At 46.0% G+C, this 15,207-nt stretch overlaps 1 protein-coding gene across 1 annotated transcript in view; it reads left to right on the forward strand.

The window, feature by feature from the left end:
- The window catches only part of GUCY2C (guanylate cyclase 2C), a 715,850-nt gene that overhangs the window by 219,777 nt on the left and 480,866 nt on the right, over positions 1–15,207 (forward strand). The window contains 1 exon segment of the mRNA XM_040408779.1: positions 8,114–8,235. Within this exon segment, the coding sequence (XP_040264713.1) occupies positions 8,114–8,235 (122 nt within the window).

Genomic DNA, 15,207 nt, shown 5'->3' on the forward strand with positions numbered 1-15,207 from the left:
GTTTTACCCATGATTATTCCCAACTTGATTTGTAACAGTGATATCTCCTGTTTAGCTTGGACTTTAGTTGCTACCATTCATGAGATATCAGCAGCTAAAGCATTTGATTCTAGGCAGACCAAATTTGTTTTAGGCCTCATGCACACGACCGTTGTGTGCATCCGTGGCCTTTGTGCCATTTTCCATTTTTTTTCGCGGACCCATTGACTTTCAATGGGTCCGTGGAAAAATCGGAAGATGCACCGTTTTGCAGCCGAGACCGTGATCCGTGTATCCTGTCCGTCAAAAAAATATGACCTGTCCTATTTTTTTGACGGACAACGGTTCACGGACCCATTCAAGTCAATGGGTCCGTGAAAGAACATGGATGCACACAAGATTGGCATCCGTGTCCGTGATCCGTGGCCATAGGTTAGTTTTTATACAGACGGATCCGAAGATCCGTCTGCATAAAAGCTTTTTCATAGCTGAGTTTTCACTTCGTGAAAACTCAGAACCGACAGTATATTCTAACACAGAGGCGTTCCCATGGTGATGGGGACGCTTCAGGTTAGAATATACTAAAAGAACTGTGTACATTACTGCCCACTGCTGCCTGGCAGGTGCTTCCAGGCAGCAGGGGGCAGCCCCCCCCTGTAGTTAACACATTGGTGGCCAGTGCGGCCACCCCCCCTCCCTCCCCTGTAGTTAACTCATTGGTGGCCTGTGTTCCCCCCCCTCCCTCCCCTGTAGTTAACTCATTGGTGGCCAGTGGTCCCCCCCCTCCCTCCCCTGTAGTTAACTCGTTGGTGGACAGTGGGCCCCCCTCCCTCCCCTGTAGTTAACTCATTGGTGGCCAGTGGGCCCCCCCCTCCCTCCCCTGTAGTTAACTCGTTGGTGGCCAGTGGGCCCTCTCCCCTCCCTCCCCTCCTAATTAAAATCTCCCCCCCTATCATTGGTGGCAGCGGAGAGTACCGATCGGAGTCCCAGTTTAATCGCTGGGGCTCCGATCGGTAACCATGGCAACCAGGACGCTACTGCTGTCCCGGTTGCCATGGTTACTTAGCAATTTGTAGAACCATTATACTTACCTGCGAGCTGCGATGTCTGATTCCGGCCGGGAGCTCCTCCTACTGGTAAGTGACAGGTCATGTCACTTACCAGTAGGAGGAGCTCCCGGCCGGAGCAGTAGCATCCTGGTTGCCATGGTTACTGATCGGAGCCCCAGCGATTAAACTGGGACTCCGATCGGTACTCTCCGCTGCCACCAATGATAGGGGGGAGATTTTAATTAGGAGGGGGAGGGAGTGGAGAAGGCCCACTGGCCACCAACGAGTTAACTACAGGGGAGGGAGGGGGGGCCCACTGGCCACCAACAAGTTAACTACAGGGGAGGGAGGGGGGCCCACTGGCCACCAACGAGTTAACTACAGGGGAGGGAGGGGGGGGCCCACTGGCCACCAACGAGTTAACTACAGGGGAGGGAGGGGGGGCCCACTGGCCACCAACGAGTTAACTACAGGGGAGGGGGGGCCGGCCGCACTGGCCACCAATGTGTTAACTACAGGGGGGGGCTGCCCCCTGCTGCCTGGCAGCACCTGCCATGCAGCAGGGGGCAGTCATGTACACAGTTCTTTTAGTATATTCTAACCTCAAGCGTCCCCATCACCATGGGAACGCCTCTGTGTTAGAATATACTGTCGGATTTAAGTTTCACAATGTAACTCAAATCCGACGGTATATTCTAACATAGAGGCGTTCCCATGGTGATGGGGACGCTTCAAGTTAAAATATACCATCGGATTGGAGAAAACTCCGATCCTATGGTATATTAACTCCTGACTTTACATTGAAAGTCAATGGGGGACTGATCCGTTTGAAATTGCACCATATTGTGTCAACGTCAAACGGATCCGTCCCCATTGACTTGCATTGTAATTCAGGACGGATCCGTTTGGCTCCGCACGGCCAGGCGGACACCAAAACGACTTTTTTTTCATGTCCGTGGATCCTCCAAAAATCAAGGAAGACCCACGGATGAAAAAACGGTCACGGATCACGGAAAAACGGAACCCGCAAAAAAATACGGTCGTGTGCATGAGGCCTTAAGATGTAGTGAATACATAATGACTCAATTTTATGTTTGAGTCCAACTACTACCTCGAGATGACCAGGACCACCATGGGCACCAGGTTTGTGCCCAGTTATGATAATTTATTTAAGGGCTGTTGGGAACATCTTAATATATAAGAAGCCCACTGTTAGAAACAGTTTCAGACTTCAGTCCAGCTGCCACCTTCCCAGTTCGCTTTTAAATGTGCACTAAGTCAATACAGCCATTTGAAACATAACCGCACAGAAGTATCTACTTTTGAAATAGAAGCTAAGGCCTTAACCCAGGATTTTTTGGAGAAAAAGTATCCCATGCAATGTTTGCATAAATCATTGGATAAAGTAAGATCCCTTGACAGAAAAAGGAGATAACAAAATTATTAACCCCTTAACGACCCAGGACAAGAATTCTCGTCCTAAATTGCCTGCACTTAGCGCTAGAGGACGAGCGCTCTCATCCTGCAGTCGTTCCTCCCCCCCGCGCGTGCGGTGCCGCGATCAGCGGCAGAGATCCGGCTGTTACTGACAGCCGGATCCCTGCTGCATCCACCAGCATCGCCGATAACGCCGATGCCGGTGGATTAACCCCTCATATGCCGCGGTCAGCGCTGACCGCGGCATATAGGAGGTTTGCGCTCCCTCACCTCATTCTGTAACAGTTCAATACAGCACAATACAGATGTATCGTGCTGCATTGAAACAGGGATCAGACCCTGTAATGTTGAAGTCCCAGAGTGGGACAAATAATAAAGTGAAAAAAAAAAGTTAATAAAATTAAAGTTTTACAAAAAGAATTAAAAGTTTCAAGCAAAAATAAAGTAAAAAAGAAATGTAAAAAATAGGGAAAAGACATATAGACATATTAGGTATTGTTGCGTCCGTATCGACCAGCTCTATAAACATATCACATGACCTAACCCCTCAGATGAACACCGTAAAAAATAAAAACTGTGCTAAATAAAATTAAAAAATTTCACCTTACATCACAAAAAGTACAACAGCAAGCGATCAAAAAGGCGTACGCCCACCAAAATAGTACCAATCTAACCGTCACCTTGTCCCGCAAAAAATGAGCCTCTACCTGAGGCAATCGCTCAAAAAATAAATAAACTATGGCTCAGAATATGGAGACACTAAAACATAATTTTTTGCTGTTAAAAAAGCTGTTATTGTGTAAAACTTACATAAATAAAAAATATATATACATATTAGGTATCGCCGCATCCGTATCGACCGGCTCTATAAAAATGTCACATGACCTAAACCCTTAGGTGAACACCGTAAAAATTAAAAAATAAAAACTGTGCTAAATAAACCATTTTTGTCACCTTACATCACAAAAAGTGTAATAGCAAGCGATCAAAAAGTCATATGCACCCCAAAATAGTGCCAATCAAACCGTCATCTCATCCCGCAAAAAATAAGACCCCACCTAAGATAATCGCCCAAAAACTGAAAAAACTATGGCTCTCAGAATATGTAGACACTAAAACATGATTTTTTTTGTTTCAAAAATGATATTATTGTGTAAAACTTACATAAATAAAAAAAAAGTATACATATTAGGTATCTCCGCATCCGTATCGACCGGCTCTATAAAAATATCACATGACCTAACCCCTCAGATGAACACCGTAAAAAATAAAAAATAAAAACTGTGCTAAATAAATATCTGTAAAGAATAAATCAAGGCAACTGGACTTACTGTAGATATCTTGAAAACGTTTCACTCGTTCTTCCAAAGAGCTTTCTCAATTCTGAGTGACTGTACAAGAATTCTCTGGGAATTAATATGTAACTGAATCAACATCTGGCAATTATACCCAGCATGGGGTCAGAGGTCACCTTACATCACAAAAAGTGTAATAGCAAGCGATCAAAAAGTTATATGCACCTCAAAATAGTGCCAATCAAACCGTCATCTCATCCCGCAAAAATCATACCCTACCCAAGATAATCGCCCAAAAACTGAAAAAACTATGGCTCTTAGACTATGGAGACACTAAAACATGATTTTTTTTGTTTCAAAAATGAAATCATTGTGTAAAACCTAAATAAAATAAAAAAAGTATACATATTAGGTATGGCCGCGTCCGTATCGACCGGCTCTATAAAAATATCACATGACCTAACCCCTCAGATGAACACCGTAAAAAAAAAAAAAAAAAAAAAACGGTGTAAAAAAAAGCAATTTTTTGTCATCTTACATTTTGGGGTGCATATGACTTTTTGATCGCTTGCTATTACACTATAGCAAGCAATCAAAAAGTCATATGCACCCCAAAATAGTGCCAATCAAACCGTCATCTCATCTCGCAAAAAATGAGACCCTACCTAAGACAATCGCCCAAAAACTGAAAACACTATGGCTCTCAGACTATGGAGACACTAAAACATGATTTTTTTTGTTTCAAAAATTAAATCATTGTGTAAAACTTACATAAATAAAAAGAAAGTATACATATTAGGTATCGCCGCGTCCGTGACAACCTGCTCTATAAAAATACCACATGATCTAACCTGTAGATGAATGTTGTAAATAACAAAAAAAACTGTGCCAAAACAGCTATTTCTTGTTACCTTGCTTCACAAAAAGTGTAATATAGAGCAACCAAAAATAATATGTACCCTAAACTAATACCAACAAAACTTCCACCTTATCCCGTAGTTTCTAAAATGGGGTCACTTTTTTGGAGTTTCTACTCTAGGGGTGCATCAGGGGGGCTTCAAATGGGACATGGTGTGAAAAAAAACAGTCCAGCAAAATCTGCCTTCCAAAAAACGTATGGCATTCCTTTCCTTCTGCGCCCTGCTGTGTGCCCGTACAGCGGTTTACGACCACATATGGGGTGTTTCTGTAAACTATAGAATCAGGGCCATAAATATTGAGTTTTGTTTGGCTGTTAACCCTTGCTTTGTAACTGGAAAAAAAATATTAAAATGGAAAATCTGCCGAAAAAGTGAAATTATGAAATTGTATCTCTATTTTCCATTAATTCTTGTGGAACACCTAAAGGGTTAATTATGTTTGTAAAATCAGTTTTGAATACCTTGAGGGGTGTAGTTTCTTAGGTGGGGTCACTTTTTGGAGTTTCTACTCTAGGGGTGCATCAGGAGGGCTTAAAATGGGACAGGGTGTAAAAAAAAAAGAACAGTCCAGCAAAATCTGCCTCCCAAAAACCGTATGTCATTCCTTTCCTTCTGCGCCCTGCCGTGTGCACGTACAGAAGTTTACGACCACATATGGGGTCATATGGGGTCATAAAGATTGAGTTTTGTTTGGCTGTTAACCCTTCCTTTGTAACTGGAAAAAAAATATTAAAATGGAAAATCTGCCAAAAAAGTGAAATTTTGAAATTGCATCTCTATTTTCCATGAATTCTTGTGGAACACCTAAAGGGTTAGCGATGTTTGTGAAATCAGTTTTACCTTGAGGGGTGTAGTTTGTAGAATGGGGTCATTTTTGGGTGGTTTCTATTATGTAAGCTTCACAAAGTGACTTCAGACCTGAACTCGTCCTTAAAAAGTAGTTTTTTTTAAAATTTCTGAGAAATTTCAAGATTTACTTCTAAACTTCTAAGCCTTGTAACGTCCCCCAAAAATAAAATGTCATTCACAAAATGATCCAAACATGAAGTAGACATATGGGAAATGTAAAGTAATAACTATTTTTGTAGGTATTAATATGTATTATAGAAGTAGAGAAATTAAAACTTGGAAATTTGCTAATTTTTCCAAATTTTGGGCAAATTTGGTATTTTTTTATAAATAAAAATGAATTTTTTTGACTCCATTTTACCAGTGTCATGAAGTAAAATATGTGATGAAAAAACAATCTCAGAATGGCCTGGATAAGTCAAAACGTTTTAAAGTTATCACCACATAAAGTGACACTGGTCAGATTTGCAAAAAAGTGGTTAAAGCACAAGTGAAAGAAATGGGACCTAAACTCATACTACCATACAATACAGGACATAAAAAAATAGAAAAAATAAGAGTAACAGCACACTGACCACCACTCACCAGCTGAGTTGGCAGATAACCAGTACTTCAGCTGAATACAACTAGAATCAGGCATGGAACCACAGAGCCCAGCCGACCAAACAATACTACAATGCATGCACATGGTTCTGGCAACATCTGATGATTGGTGTTGATCGCGAATATTCTAATCGCGAATTTGTATCGCGAATATTGGCACTTTGAGAATTCGCGAATATCTAGAATATAGTGCTATATCTTCGAAATCGTGAATATTCTAGATTTTTTTCATCAGTACCCATGATCCCTCACTGCTTCTTGCTTGTGGACCAATGAGAAAGGCTGCAATATATTTGACTTTAGGAGTAGTGTTGATTGCGAATTTTCGTATCGCGAATTTCAATCGCTAATTTTTATCGCTAATTTTCTGATTGCCGATTTTCGCAATCAAGAAAATAATGACGAGATCACGAATGATCGAATTCGCGAATATATGACGAATATTCACACAAATATTTGCGAAATATCGCAAATTCTAATATTGCCCCTGCCGCTCATCACTACTGATGATCTCTACCCAAACATAAGTGTTCAGAAACCAGCGCTTCCAGCTATAAACAAGCTCTCACACAGGTGTAAAGAGTGGTAAGTTAAACTATATATCTACACAGCCGACCGCCCACCTGAAATCGTCTGCGGTGAGTGAACTCTGTTTGCAGCACTATTGATGTCATTGCAGCTCAGCAATAAGAGACAGTTCAGCTGACTACATATCAACTCTGCAGCTCCACAGGTGAATAAAATGTTGCAGAGCATATACAGTAATACAAAGTGTATTTCATTAACCTCAGTTTACAATCTACTTATATACAGTTGAAATAAGAGACATGTGCACTATATTGGACATTGCAAGGTTATTTCAGTCTCCCCTCTTGGGATAATATCGGACTTCTGCTAATTATTAGTGATGAGCGGCAGGGGTCATATTCGAATTTGCGATATTTCGCAAATATTTTGTAGAAAAATCGGAAAGGTAATGATTGTGTAATATGCAAATTTTTGTAATTCGAATTTTCGGATTCAAATTTTTTATTGCGAATTTTTAACTTACAACTATTAGACAAAGAAGATTATAGCACTATATTAGCTAAATTGCTCTATATTCGATTTTTTTCGAATATTCTCTATATTGTTATAACTTAGTTTTTTCAAATATTCGTAATATTCTAAAACAAGAATATATAGCAATATAGCGAATATTCAAAAAAAACAAATATAGAGCAAAATTCGCAAACACTACTACTCCTAAATTCAAGTATATTGCAGCCTTCTTATTGGCCCACAAGCTAGAAGCAGTGAGGGATCATGTGTACTGATAAAAAATAAATAAAAAATCGAAAAAAATAAATTAAAAAATCGAAAAATAAATTTGAATATTTGAAATTACGAATATATATAACTATATTCGAAATATTCGCAAATTTTCGAAGTACCTATATTCGCAATAAAAATTCGAATATTCGTGATCAACACTACTAATTATATATTTTATACATATATTTGAATCCATATAATTCTAACAAGCTGCTGGGCCACAGCATATACACTCCTGGAATATTCATATTTAATTTTTTTATTTTTACATTTTTTATTTCACAGTGTATATTTTACATTGGATCTTGCTTAATAGACATACATTCTTGAGGTACTCACTAATAATATGTATTAATACATTTATGTTTGCAAAAATATTCATTTTAAAGAACTATAGCCATGCATAACCATTATTCTTTTATAGGCAGACCAAGGGGCACTATAATAGACATTTTTTAAGATTATCTTACCACTATGGATAGTATGAGAGAGACTTCTTTCACACATATAAATAGAATAGGCATACTTTTTTTTATAATATATTCCTTGAAGTACTCACTGATTATATCTAATACTATCCCATATCCTTGCTTCTCAAGTGAGCTGTCTAGTATTCCAGTATTTGTTTTATAAATGTATTAATGTGTGTCCTATACTTTCCTCGCAGGTACATTAATGCCTTAGAGCTAACTGTGTCCTATTTCACTGGTGCGGTCAGCTTCAGAGAAATCTTGAAGAATGAAACTGACGTGGTAAAAGTTCTTGAAAATTCATATCGAAAAAGCAATGGTATGACATTAAATTCAACTATATAGTATGCAATAATTAAAATGAAGATTGTTTTCTCTACTGTAGACATCCCCATTATTGCATTTTTGCTTCCACTTCCCCCTCCAAAACAGCACACCTATAAGATTTCCTCATGTTCCCTGTTGCTAGTAATAGTAGTTCCGCGATACTTTTTGATTTGCACACAGTGTGATGCTATGACATATGCTATGACTTCATGTTGCATGACCATAACAGTCAATTATGGCTGCCAGCAGTGATGTTCCATGACAAAGCATGCAGCAGACTGGATATGCTTTTCAAAACTCAAAGCTTTCTCCTAGATTCATAGAGCCAATATTACATCCAGGCATGGACAAAACCTGTAGAAAACAGGACAAAGGGCTCCAGTGCACTCTTTTTTATTTAAAAGGGTTGTCCCGCAAAAAATATTCTAGTTTTCAAACCAGCACCTGGAAGTGAATACTTTTGTAATTGCATGTAATTAAACTTTTTGTATAACCGCTGAGTTTTTCAATAAAAGTATTTGTGGTCAAGGCTCCGGGGGGAGTGTTGAAAAGAGGGTGTGGAACTGGACACGGTAGGACCTAACTTGGCTAGTGGTGTGCCTTTAGCCACGTGACGCGGGTAGCCAAAAAAGGGGGCTAACCCAGGGAGTCTGAGCTGAAGTGAGGCTGGAAAAGAGGGAGGGTCGGGTGGGGCACTGCGCGATGCCGACACCAGAGGGAGGGCGTGCGCCGGCTAAATACCCTATGCCCCTCCCACAAATGCAGGCTGGAAATCCAGCCTGCTATACTTGTGGTCAAGGCTCCGGGGGGAGTGTTGAAAAGAGGGTGTGGAACTGGACACGGTAGGACCTAACTTGGCTAGTGGTGTGCCTTTAGCCACGTGACGCGGGTAGCCAAAAAAGAGGGCAAAACATGAATTTTAGGCAGTTTATTATTTGGAGATTACAAAACCAAACTGGAAAAAGCTTTGGCAATCTCGACCCGTGGATGAGGGATGTAACGGGAAAAACAGGAAGATTGCCATCGTCCCATCTTCCGTATGACATGAGCGGGGACGCCATGTTTGGAGGCTGCCGATGCGGCCCCGATTTGGAAGGAGTGTCCGGAAATGGAAGCAGCGTGGAACCCCAGACACTGGGCACCAAGGATTGAACGAATTAAAGTATTCGATCTGTACCGGTGGACCGACTTGGGAGGTTTTGGAGGAAGGTAGAGAGAAGGTGAAGTGGTCTAAACTATGGTGGAGCTGACTGATAGCTGGCCCTGGATTCCGGGCTGAGGTGCAGCAGAATTCCCCCGGCCTGAGAAACCCATAGAAGCTGAGGTAGAGAGCGGCTTTGAGGATCAAACTTCTGAAAGGGCCAAAGGGATTACCATCTAGGGCGGCAGAAATTTTTTGGAATAATTCCCCTGTGACTGGTTGTCTGGTGGGAATGGAAGGAGAAGAGAGCTTCTGAATGCCTCTCAAAACCGCCTTGACCGCCTGGGGGGAAAAGAAAGAGGTATGACTGGGATGACTGATCATGTGGTGGTGCTGGATGCCCGCTAAATAAAGTCTGATGGTGTTGTGGGACAACCGGAGCTCCTTGTGGCAGTACGCCAGGAAGGCCAGGACGAAGGAGACTCTGTCCCTGTCCCCCCTGGGGTGCAGGTGGGCAAACCGCCTGAAGGTGTTCCACCCCGTTAAATAGTTCCGGGCAGAATTAGCCGAGAGAGACTTGTGGATGAGACCGTGGGCTGCGGAAATGTACTCCTCTAGTCCATGATCAGGACTTCGAACCCCGGAGGGTTGATCCCGACTCTCCGTGCTCCCGGCATGACCTGAAAAAACAAATTAAAGTTTAAACGGGACAGAGCATCGGCTGCGGTATTTTTCTTGCCCTCTATGTGCCTGCAGATGACACGGAAGTTGTTTTGAAGAGACAGCCAGGTGAGCCTGCGAACCAGACGCATGACCTTGGGGGAGCTGGACCTACCCCTAGCGAGGATGTCAACAACAGCCTGGTTGTCATTTATGAAGCACACTGGCCTGTTACTCCACGACTGCCCCCAGACAAGAGCGGCTGCGATGATGGGGTAAACCTCGAGCAGGGGAGAGGACCTGGCAGCCTCCTGGTCTGAGGAGACCTGCGCGGGCCAAGGACCCGCAAACCATTGGTCCCCGCAGATGGCCCCGAAACCGAGGGAAGCAGCAGCATCGGAGAACACCAAGGGAGAGGCCTCGTTCCACTGAGTAACGAAGAGGGAGATGCCATTCCAGCTGGACAAAAACAGTGACCACATGGCCAGATCCGCCAGCGCATCGCGTCCGAGGTGGATGAGGGCATGCTGATCTGAGGCTGCTGGGAGGAGTCTGAGCAGGCCGGCGGTGAAAGACCTGCCTTGGGGCATGATCCTGGCGGCAAAGTTGAAGGACCCCAATAAAGACTGGAGTTCCAACTTTGACACCGTGCGGGTGCCCACGAGCCTGGCCACAGAGTCCTTTAACCTGTTTAATTTGTCCAGGGGGAGGCTGGCCTCCATTCTGATTGTGTCCAGGGTGATGCCCAGAAAGGTGATTACCCTGGAGGGGCCCTCGACCTTAGCTGAAGCCACTGGAACGTTCAGGCGGCTGAACAGGCTGAGGAGGCTGTCCAACCTGTCCGGGGCGTGTTCGGCCTGCTCGATGAGCAGGAAGTCGTCCAGATAATGGATGACCCTCGGACAGTAGGCATGGTTGACCAAGAGCCAATGAAGCGCTTGGGCGAACTGGTCAAAGAGCCAGGGACTGCTCTTCGACCCGAACGTCAAGCGGTTGGCAAAGTAATATTTTGCCCTCCATTTGATGCCGTAGAACTTCCACAGGTGAGGCAGGATAGGCAGCAACTTGAAGGCATCAGCAATGTCCGCTTTTGACAACCAAGCTCCTGCCCCGACCTGTAAAATGAGCTCCACGGCCTCGTCCAGGGACGAGTACTGCATGGAGAACTCGTCCGACGGGACCAGGGAATTTAGGCTGGGGGTGCTGGATGCATGAGGAGCAGACAGGTCATAGATCAATCTTTTTTTATTAGAGGATTTTTTGGACACCAGACCTATGGGGCTGACCCGGTACAGAGGGAAAGGGGATTCCGCAAAAGGACCGATCATGAAGCCCTTCTGCAACTCCGCCTCCAACAGAGCGTCCACCGCCCCGGGATCCGCCAGAGAAGAGAGGAGGTTGGGGCACTCATGAGTGACCTGCGGAAGGGTGACTAGCCCGGTATGGAAACCCTCCGAGAAACCCTGTGTGAGAAACAGGACAAAACTGGGGCCATGATGTTGTTGGAGGAGGGAGAGTAACAGGTCAACGTTGACCCCGCCTAGTCAGGAGCGTTTTGCCGTGCGTTGAGAACAGGAGGACTGAGGATGGGCCCTGAAACAGATGGCGCAGATGTGCAAAGCCTTGCATTTATCATAACTGCAGAAACCCAGGTTGAAGTTGTTACAGATCTGATTCTTTCCTAAGAAAGTGATGGGACGACCGAGTTTGTCCGTGGCGGGGTTGGGTTTCTGCGCCCCGGAGCTGAACGTTGGCCTGGCAGGGGATGGGTTGGTGACATGGGGGCACCAATCAGATGAATGGAGGACTGATTGGCAACCGGCACAGGCTGGGGATTTTTGCCCGGCGAAGTGCCTGCAAAAAATCTCCATGTCCAACACTGCCCAGTTGGTAACATGCTGGTGCTGGAGGAAAGCCGCTGCAGCTTTGGCAGAGAAGGACCGGTGGTACTCATAAAAGGCGGTACCGCCATATTTGTAACCCAGCTCGGTGACCTTGTACATGTATGTGTCCAATTCTACCCTGCGGTGGGGATGAATGGAGCACACTATGTCCCGGTACAGGCTGAAGGTCAGCATAAATTCGGGGATGGACAGCTTCTTGTTGAGGCGGACGTCTTTAGACCTCAGCACCACCGACACATCACCGCAGGCGATTGTCCGGTTTTCGACCGTATCATGGGTAGAGATTAGGATGGTGGCCAAATTGATGTCCTTTCCCGCCAGGATATCCCGCCTGATGTTCTCTGATACGAAGAACGCGGGGGCGATGTCAGGAGAGGCCAGACTTGTACCTGGGACGTTGGCATGGGAAGTAGAAGGAACAGCTTCGGGCTCTGCCGGAGGAGGAGGTGTAGCAATCTTGCTCTCGACGGCCTGGAGCCTGGAGTCGATGTGTGACATCGAAGACGCTAGGTTGTTGATGGTCGCATGGAGTTGAGTCAGGGAGAGCTGAATGGTCGACATGGAGACCAGGTCTTCGGAGGCTCCGGGTGGTTCGGGAGTCCTGGGAGATTCAGGGAAGAGCAGATGATATAGTTCTGCCTTTCGTGCAGATGCCGAGTGGCGGATCCCTTTCTTCTTAAGTTCGGCGATCATCCTGGGGATGGTCCAATGCCTGTAAGACGCGCGGCTGGCTGCCTCGGAGACCGCTGACTCAGGGATGGACATTGAGTCCTCAATGTCCGAGACGTGAGACATGTTGCACGAAGAAGACCGGACCCTGTGGGAGGATCTGACGTGAATTGACAACCCCTCATGCAACCCCAAAAATTATTATTATTTTTTTTTTTTCAACTTACCTGGAGCCTCAGAAAGTTTAGGATGGAAAATTGTTTGGAAAACCTGGGAGCAATTGAACAAATACCCGGGAATGTCCGCGAAGAGGGTGAACTTCACACCCTGCGAATCTGGGATTGGTAAGTGAGGAAGAAATTTTATCTGGTACCTGCGGGGAGAGGTACCCCAACATATGCTGACAAGACGAAACTTACGTGATGATGAACAGGAAGAAAACGAACCCTGAAGGTGCCAGGCCGAAAAACGTAAGAAATCCTGAACGATATCAGGCGATGGAAGGACAACCTGAAAGAAAACACGAAAACCGAGCGGCCTGAGCGTATCAGGTAGTGATGAAACATGACCTGGCGTGAACAAGTGAACAAAACGCCGGGCCCTGAACAAGACCGAGAGCCGAGAAACGTCTGGAAATGAGGCCCCAACTGGCTGCCAGCGTGGAATTTACCAGTGTGGCAGGCAGTGAGGAGACATGACCCGTGCGTGATGGCAATGGCGAGCAACAGGCCCCAAGCGTGACAGATAAAGAAGCCTGAACTGACCGTGATAGGTACACCTATGAGGTAGGAGAAAGATGCAACAGGACAGTAGGAGAGGAAAGCGACGTGAAGTGAGATGCCGACCCCAAGAAAGATTCTGAAAAAGATGAACGAGCCACAAACAGGACTGACAAGACGGGACACGAACCAAACGTAACAGGAGGGAGGACATGATGAAGACTTGACCAGCAAGAGGACATGACGAGGACCTGAACGTATCAGGCAGAAAAACCAGAAGAAGAAAACCCGAACGTATCAGGCAGACAGACACGAAGACGGAAACCTGAACGTATTAGGCAGACAGACACGAAGACGGAAACCTGAACGTATCAGGCAAACAGACACGAAGATGGAAACCTGAACGGATCAGGCCGAAGGCACAAAGAACATCCTGAACGCATCAGGCAGGAGGACGTGGAGCCAATCCTGAACATATCAGAAAGAACTTGAACGGATCAGGTGGGAGGACATAATGAAACAAACCCCGGACGTATCAGGCAACCGGACCTGAAAAGGAACCTGAACGTATCAGGTGATCGGACAGGCAGCGAGCCTGGACTTATCAGGCGACAGAACCCGAAAGGGAACCTGAACGTATCAGGCGACAGGCACGGAGAGAACCATATTAATGCAAAACAGGAAAAGAAGACCACCTGGACGTCCCTGGAAGGAGAAAACATGACGGGCCAGGTAAATAGAAACCAGGTAAATGAAAACAGAACATATCTGAGCGGACAGAATTTTTTTATTTATTTTTTTATTTACTTTCCTGGGGACGCTGGAAACACAGGGGGGGGGGGGGGGCTGCGATTTGCTTAAAATGAACATGCTGCAGACAAACGGCTGTCATTCCTGGACCAGCGATGGGGCCCGCTCCGCAGACTGTGTGGGATGAGACATCAACCACCTTACTGTGCGTGAGAGGGACCCCTGACAGCATGCTGAGGTTTGTCCAGCATGCACGCTTCAAACAAGGCAGGCCAAAGTTTTTGGCGGAAAGAGCCGGGGAATTGCCAGCAAGGTGAACGGGCGTCTCAGGGTTAAGCAAGGGCCAAAAAGGGGCCCGACTATGGCGCTATGTCCACCCAGGGGGTAGGAAACCAACCACAGGGGACACGCCGCCTCCCCGTGTCCCCGTCTGCCGCTCCCCCAAGCACTGACAATGGAGAAGCAGTCAGCCAGGGGGGGGGGGGAGACGTGCGGCGCCCCCCGTGATGCGACGGCTGGGAGAAGTGGCGTGCTGCGGAGGAGACTACACGTAGGGAACGTAATACAAGCCATGTTTCGGGGCGCACATGCGAAAGTCTTGCCCCAGAGCTGCCTGAAAAACCGCACCAAGCGTCACATCTCCTGCTGCACCGCTCCCTCCGCTGGCCACGCCAGGAATGCGTGCTCCCACAGACCGGGCGATACGGCCGCGGCCGAACGGGAGTCAGGTGGCGCGGCCCAGAGCGCGCGGACAAGCGCAGCAGAGGAGACGCGTTGGTGGGGGAAGCGGAGCCGGCGGTGGGCGCCCGGAGATGTAGTGCGGCGACGAAGCAGCACAGGGTAACTTACCACGAAGGACCGCCGCACAGGAGAAGCGTACCGCCGCGGCCTCTGCTTCGTCGATCTAGCCGGAACCGGAAGTCGCACTCGGATGATGTTGCCGTAATACGAGATGCACTGCGCGATGCCGACACCAGAGGGAGGGCGTGCGCCGGCTAAATACCCTATGCCCCTCCCACAAATGCAGGCTGGAAATCCAGCCTGCTATACTTTTAGAGCACGGCCTGCTCTTCGTTCTTTTTCTTATCTCTTTGACCTGCTCACTGAGAAGTACCCTAACA

Source organism: Bufo bufo, chromosome 9 (genome assembly GCF_905171765.1).
Source record: "Bufo bufo chromosome 9, aBufBuf1.1, whole genome shotgun sequence".
NCBI lineage: Eukaryota > Metazoa > Chordata > Amphibia > Anura > Bufonidae > Bufo > Bufo bufo.